The 6,405-nt window shown below is 42.5% G+C and overlaps 1 protein-coding gene across 1 annotated transcript; it reads left to right on the top strand.

The window, feature by feature from the left end:
* Positions 1 to 2,961: 2,961 nt before the first annotated feature.
* On the top strand, positions 2,962 to 4,587 carry LOC136328658 (BBSome-interacting protein 1-like). The gene has a single exon (XM_066264745.1). The coding sequence runs from the start codon at positions 4,377 to 4,379 to the stop codon at positions 4,584 to 4,586; it is 210 nt and encodes a 69-aa protein (XP_066120842.1). The 5' UTR covers positions 2,962 to 4,376; the 3' UTR covers position 4,587.
* Positions 4,588 to 6,405: the final 1,818 nt, after the last annotated feature.

The raw sequence follows: 6,405 nt of genomic DNA, 5'->3' as shown, positions 1-6,405 counted from the left end.
ATTTACCTTTGCCACCTAGCTTAGTGTATCCCAAGGTTCTCTTTACCAGGCCACAATCACAGAGCTCCAGGGAAAAGCAACCTGGTCTCAACTCTCCAGGCAGAGAACAGAAGCTCCATATCCATGCATGCTGCAAATGGCTTTTTCCAGTCTACCTGAATCATTACCAGCTAGAAGCAGCGGCCATTGGGACTTGGACATGAGCTGCAAAGTATAGAATGGTGACAACAATTCCAGTGCCATGTGGACTTTTTCTGTGGGGAACTTTCCTGGAATCCTGCTCCCTGTGACAGCTCCTAACAGACTGAACTGTGGTTGGGTTGCATTTTTCAGGGATTTGGCATGGTGATGGGCCAACTTGGACTTGGTGAACATGTTAAGGACACTACTCTTTTAGGGATTCTTGCTGTATTGGCCAAGAGTTTGCTTAAAGGCTTTTAATCACTGTAAAAAAAAAAAATAAAGGACTGGATGAAGAAGATGGGGCACATATACACCATGGTATACTATTCAGCTAGGAGAAATGAGGACATCGGATCACTTTCAGCGGAATGGTGGAGTCTTGGTAGCATTGTGTGGGGTGAAATGGGCGAATCAGAAAAAAACAGGAACTGCAGGATTCCATACATTGGTGGGACATAAAAGCGAGACTAAGAGACATGGACGGGAGTGTGGTGGTTACGGGGGGTGGGGGGAGGGAAGGAGGGAGAAGGGGAGGGGAAGGGGTACAGAGAGAACTGGATGGAGGGTGGCGGAGGACGATCTCTCTTCGGGTGATGGGTATGCAACAGAACTAAATGACAAGATAACCTGGAAATGTTTTCTTTGAATGTATGTACCCTGATTTATTGATGTCACCCCATTAAAATAAAAATTTATTAAAAAAAATAAAATAAAATCACAAACCCACTTAAAATTTGTTATTTATGAATTTTAGAAAGAGAAACATCGCTTTGTTGTTCCATTTATTTATGCATTCATTGGTTGAGTCTTGCATGTGCCAACTGGGGACTGAACCCACAACCTTGGCACATTGGGACAAGCTGTGAGCTATCAGGCCAGAGCTACAAACCTTCTTACCCACATCTCTCTCTTGAATTTCTCAATATTTTTACCTTCTTAAGGGTCTCCCCTGGCCAGATAGCTCAGTTCATTAGAGCATCCTCTCAAAGTGCAAAGGTTGTCTGTTTGATCCCTGTCAGGGCACATACAGGAACAGATTGGTGTTCCTGTCTCTCTCTCTCTATCCCTTCCTCTCTCCCTAAAATCAATAAATTAAGGGAAAAAATGGGGTGGGTATGATAGTAAGGGAATGTCCCCTGATCTTTGGCAAAAATTCCCCCCAAATAGAATGACACAGATGTATTTGCTATTTAAAAAGATCACTTGGACTGCTTTATGGTGAATGAATTAGAGGAAAGCAAGAGTGGAAATGGGGATACCAGCCTTCCAGGTAAAAAATAATGGTGGAAGTCAGATAAATTTGTGAGATCATTATGAGTTATAAATAATAGGACTTAGCTATTAATTGGGTGTCAAGGGTAAGGAACAGGAAGAGCCAAAGATAATTGTCAGATGCGGCCAGAATTTTCCACAAAGGTCTTAAGCAGACATAAGTGGAAAACCTCCAGGTTGTGCAGTACAGACACCAAAAGGAAAGTTTGTTCTGCTGCTGGTACAATAAGGAAGTCACAGCCTATGTATAACCCGCCCATTATATTTTACTTGACTCACTGAATGCATTAATGGGTACTGATACAAAGCGGTGTGCTTCACTTCAATGATCTAATCTGGAGAACATTTTGCTAAATCTAGCTATTATGCCACTGGACATCAGACACACCTTTATGAGGTACAAGGAAACCAGTACGAAAAGGAACCTCCCCAGCCAATTATTTAGCTCATTTTTACTCTTTACTCAGCAGATTTACTGCTTTAGAAGTAAACTGAAGCAAAAGTAACTGATCTAAGTTGAAATTTGTATATACCCTCAAACTTAAACCAGTGAACACTTGACTATGTAGCTTGTGCTGATACTGTTTGAGATGGGAAGCACCAGGCTTTGTATATTCTTGTTCTAATTGCTATTATTTTAAAAAATATTTTTATTTACTCAATTGTTAGAGAGGAGAGGGAGAAAGAGAGAGAGAGAGAGAGAAGGGGGGAAGGAGAGCAGGAAGCATCAACTCCCATATGTGGCTTGACCAGGCAAGCCCAGGGTTTCAAACCAGCAACCTCAGTGTTCCAGGTTGATGCTTTTATCCACTGTGCCACCGCAGGTCGGGCTGTAATCACTCTTACTGTGGTGCAGGAGAGGTAAAGTTCAGTTTTGGATATGTTGACTTTAAGGTCATTTTCACACTTCAAGTGGAAATAGGGATAATATAGTTGGATATATGGGGTCCAGAAACCAGAAGAAAGTTGTGAGCTAAATATAAAAATGTCAAACTCCTAACTAAACATACAGAAATTGAATTTATGGGCATAAAAGAGATTACCTAGGGAGATAGTTCAAAAAGGGCCAAAAACTAAACCCTGAGTAAAACACTTATTTATTTAAGGATGGTGAGCAAGCTTAGAAGAAAGATATATATAGAGGAATAGGTAAGAGAAGCATGGTTTCTGAATACCAAGAGGAAGAGTATTTCAAAGACAGCATGTTCGACCATGTCAAATGCTGCTGAGAGTTGTGTAAAATGAAAACCAGTGGCAAAATGAAACCACTGGGTTTAGCAATCAAAGGTTACTGATGATCCAGTGAAGTTTTGGTAGAATGACAGTAGCTAAAGCCAAACAGAAATAGTTTTATGGAATGCCTGTAAGGGGATGTGAGGGGACCAAACATAAACAACCTTGAGAAGTTTAACCTGGAAGGGGTAAAGAAATATAAAAGAAACATTTTAGGAAGTCAGGAAAGACAAAGGAAAATATATGTGTTAATTGTTTTATTTCATTCCATAGCATTTGTTGATCATATGAAGGGTACAGGGCAAGGAAAGATGAATAGGAAACAGTCCTTCACCTCAAGGTGTTCAAAACTTACTAAAGGACAGAGAGATACATCAATAATTACACATACAGGACAAACTCATCTTTATAAAACTGGGAAGGAATATTAGTTATTAAATTAGAATACTAAAGGAGACATAATAGAGCAACTATATACAACACTTGGATTTTGATTCCACACTGAAATAAAAAGTATCAAATATCAATATTAAAAGTTATAGACATTTAATAAAATATTTCAGTAACTATATCATAGTTAAAAAGGAGTAAGGGGATATGAAAACTACTATGTAGCTACACAACCTAATACAAATATTGGTTTCCAAGACAGTATATGTTTACTTAAAAAAAATAAAGAGGTTTCAAAACTATGCATTCAAAAACTTGTAGGAGGGCAGAACAGTATGCTTTTTAAGTATTTTTGTGTAATCTTTACATATGAACAAAATCTGAAGGTTCAGTTTGAAAAATACCATATTATAATGATATTTTTCCATTTGTATTGCATATCAGACAAAATTTCAAACAGATGTATTGTTCTGTTTTGTTTTTTATTTGGGCAGCCAATATACAGGTGCTCTGCAGCAATAATTAATTATGAAAGACAGGATTTATTTCATTCTCATAACAACCCTTTGAGGTAGAAGCATTTGCAGCCATTTTACAGCTAAGTATACTGAGGTTTAGGAAAGTTAACTAAGAAACTAACCAAGATAACACATCTAATCAAGTAAAAAACCTAGACTCAAAACCAGAACTATGTTCATACCCCATGTTCTTGATCACTATAATGTACTGTTTATTAAAAAACAAAGTTAGCCTGACCAGGCGGTGGCGCAGTGGGGAGAGAGCATCATACTGGGATGCTGAGGACCCAGGTTCGAGACTTCAAGGTCGCCAGCTTGAGCATGGGCTCATCTGGCTTGAGCAAGGCTCACCAGCTTGGACCCTAGGTGGCTGGCTTGAGCAAGGGGTTACTTGGTCTGCTGAAGGCCCACGGTCAAGGCACATATGAGAAAGCAATCAATGAACAACTAAGGTGTCACATCAAAAAAGTAATGATGGATGCTTTTCATCTCTCTCTGTTCCTGTCTGTCTGTCCCTATCTATCCCTCTCTCTATCTCTGTAAAAAAAAAAAAAAAAAATTAAAAAACAAAGTTAATATGAGGTACTGTACAGCAATAGATATCACTGAAACGCTAAAACAAGAATAAATATGGATAATGGCAACAGTTTTCTGGCCTGCCATCTTCAGTATGATGCAGTTTTTCCTTTGCCCAAATCCCTCTGTTGCCATGGCAACAGTTGAGCCATCTGTGAAGAGAAGCATCTGAAAATCTGAAAAACTATAGCCCCCAATCCAGATATGGCAGAAGTGAAGTCCATGTTTTGGGAATTTCTTCCAAAACAAGGGCAGGTGTCTGCAAAAAATATAACCACAATGGTGTTGTGTAAACCCAAACTTTTACACTTAAAGTTTCTGACTTTGGAGAAGCTGGAAAAAATGCAACAAGCAACACAAGAAATGATTCACCAACAAGAAATGGCAGAAAATGAACAGCAAATAACTCACTGAATAACTTAGCACTTCTATAGGGCACCCTACCTTACTATTAACAACAGCTAGAAAATAATCCACTTGTATGCTGAAAGTAGTATGTGTTAATAAGACTGATACTCATATAGGTAATATAGAAACACCCAAGACTAATAAAACTTGTGAATTTAACCACTCTAGTTTGTACTGAACACAAGCCATTAAAAAACCAATCCAAAAGAAAATAACAAAACAAGAATAAATCTGACCAGAAGACACAAGATAGGAGCAGGTGTGCCAACAGCCCAGGTTGTTTGGAGGGTTTGAGCTGTCCCACACTGGTGCTGGGGGTGGGCACAGGAAACACGCAGGCTAGGAGCAGGTATGCCATCACCCAGGTCATGGGAGGGGAAGAACTGTCCTGTGCTGGTGCTGGGGGTGGGCACTGGAATCACACAGGCTAGGAGCGGGTATGCCATCACCCAGGTCGTGGAAGGGGAAGAACTGTCCTGTGCTGGTGCTGGGGGTGGGCACTGGAATCACGCAGGCTAGGAGCAGGCATGCCGATAGCCCAGGTCCTCAGGTCTGTTGGTGGGTAGGGAGTACACCACGCTGGCCTGCACAGGAAGCACACAGGGGCCCTCAACTAGGCCGGAGCCACGGCTGGAACCAGAGCTCAGGAGCCAGTGAGCACGCCGAGGCGGGGCCTGGAAGAGCAGCAGCACCAGCATCCGGCCGTATGCAGTCCGGGCCAGGCAGAGAGCAGAATTGCCAGAGCCCGCACAGGGAGCACGGAGCCCAGCTCCCAGTCTAACAGGCTATAACCACCCAGGAGATGAACATGAACAGGCAGAGAGGGGCGCAGTCAGCTGCGATTTGAGGACAAATGCTGTGAGCAGCATGCAGGCGTGCTGCAGAGATGTTTATATTTACAGTAAGCCCCTGGGAGATGGATAAGAGGAACTGAAAAGGCATTTCTCAATAGGGGCCGCCGAGACACTTATGGAGGCACTCCAAGTTGCTGGTCAGTTCAGATGATATTGTACAAACCCTGCAATTTGTGGAATGTGAAGTCTTCAATGTCCAGTTAGACTTTTGCTTGTGCCAGAAAATGGCAATTTCATTGTCCACTATCTGAGGACAAAGAAGCCAGAGAGAGAACTGGAGAAGATGAGCAGTGCAGTCCTAAGGGCTTCTGGGATCCTAGGCTCCAGGAATGGTCATTGTCAAGCTATGGGATTAACTGCATGTGCACAGTCTGCCTCCAAGGAGCCTCCTGGTTGTAGTGGGGAAGCTTACGTTCTCCAACAGTGAAGCTCCCTCCATTATTCTCACATGGAAATGTGTCCTGAACTATCTGAAGATGGCTCAAGAGGAGGATGACATGTTAGCAATGGGTCACGTACTCAATGCATTGGTCATCAGTGCCCAGAAGCATTTGGGCACCAGGAATGAAGAAGTGATGGGCCTCGATCAAAAGACAGTGTCCATCATGTCCTACCTCACCTTCTGGGTCCTCTTCAACTGTTGATTTCTTAGCAGCAAAGACCAGGTAGCACAGCAAGTCCTGGAGATCATCAAACTGAAGAACGAAGTGAATCGGTTAACCCAATAGTTGGCAAACCGCCGCTGGCGAGCCACATGCTCACTCAACTCGTGCATGAATCCCATGCGCCTCCCCTGCGCAGCTATCCTCCACTGCGTCTCCCATCACCTGACCTACCGACCCCCCCATCCAGCTGCACACCCGCATGTGGTATTTTGTGGTAGAGCCATACTCAAGGGGCCAAAGAGCCACCGTTTACTGACCACTGGATTAACCCAATGGTTAATGAATTTGATGTCCACCGAAGTCACA

Source organism: Saccopteryx bilineata, chromosome 1, assembly GCF_036850765.1.
Source record: "Saccopteryx bilineata isolate mSacBil1 chromosome 1, mSacBil1_pri_phased_curated, whole genome shotgun sequence".
Lineage (NCBI taxonomy): Eukaryota > Metazoa > Chordata > Mammalia > Chiroptera > Emballonuridae > Saccopteryx > Saccopteryx bilineata.
This window is presented reverse-complemented; position numbering and strand designations above follow the sequence as displayed.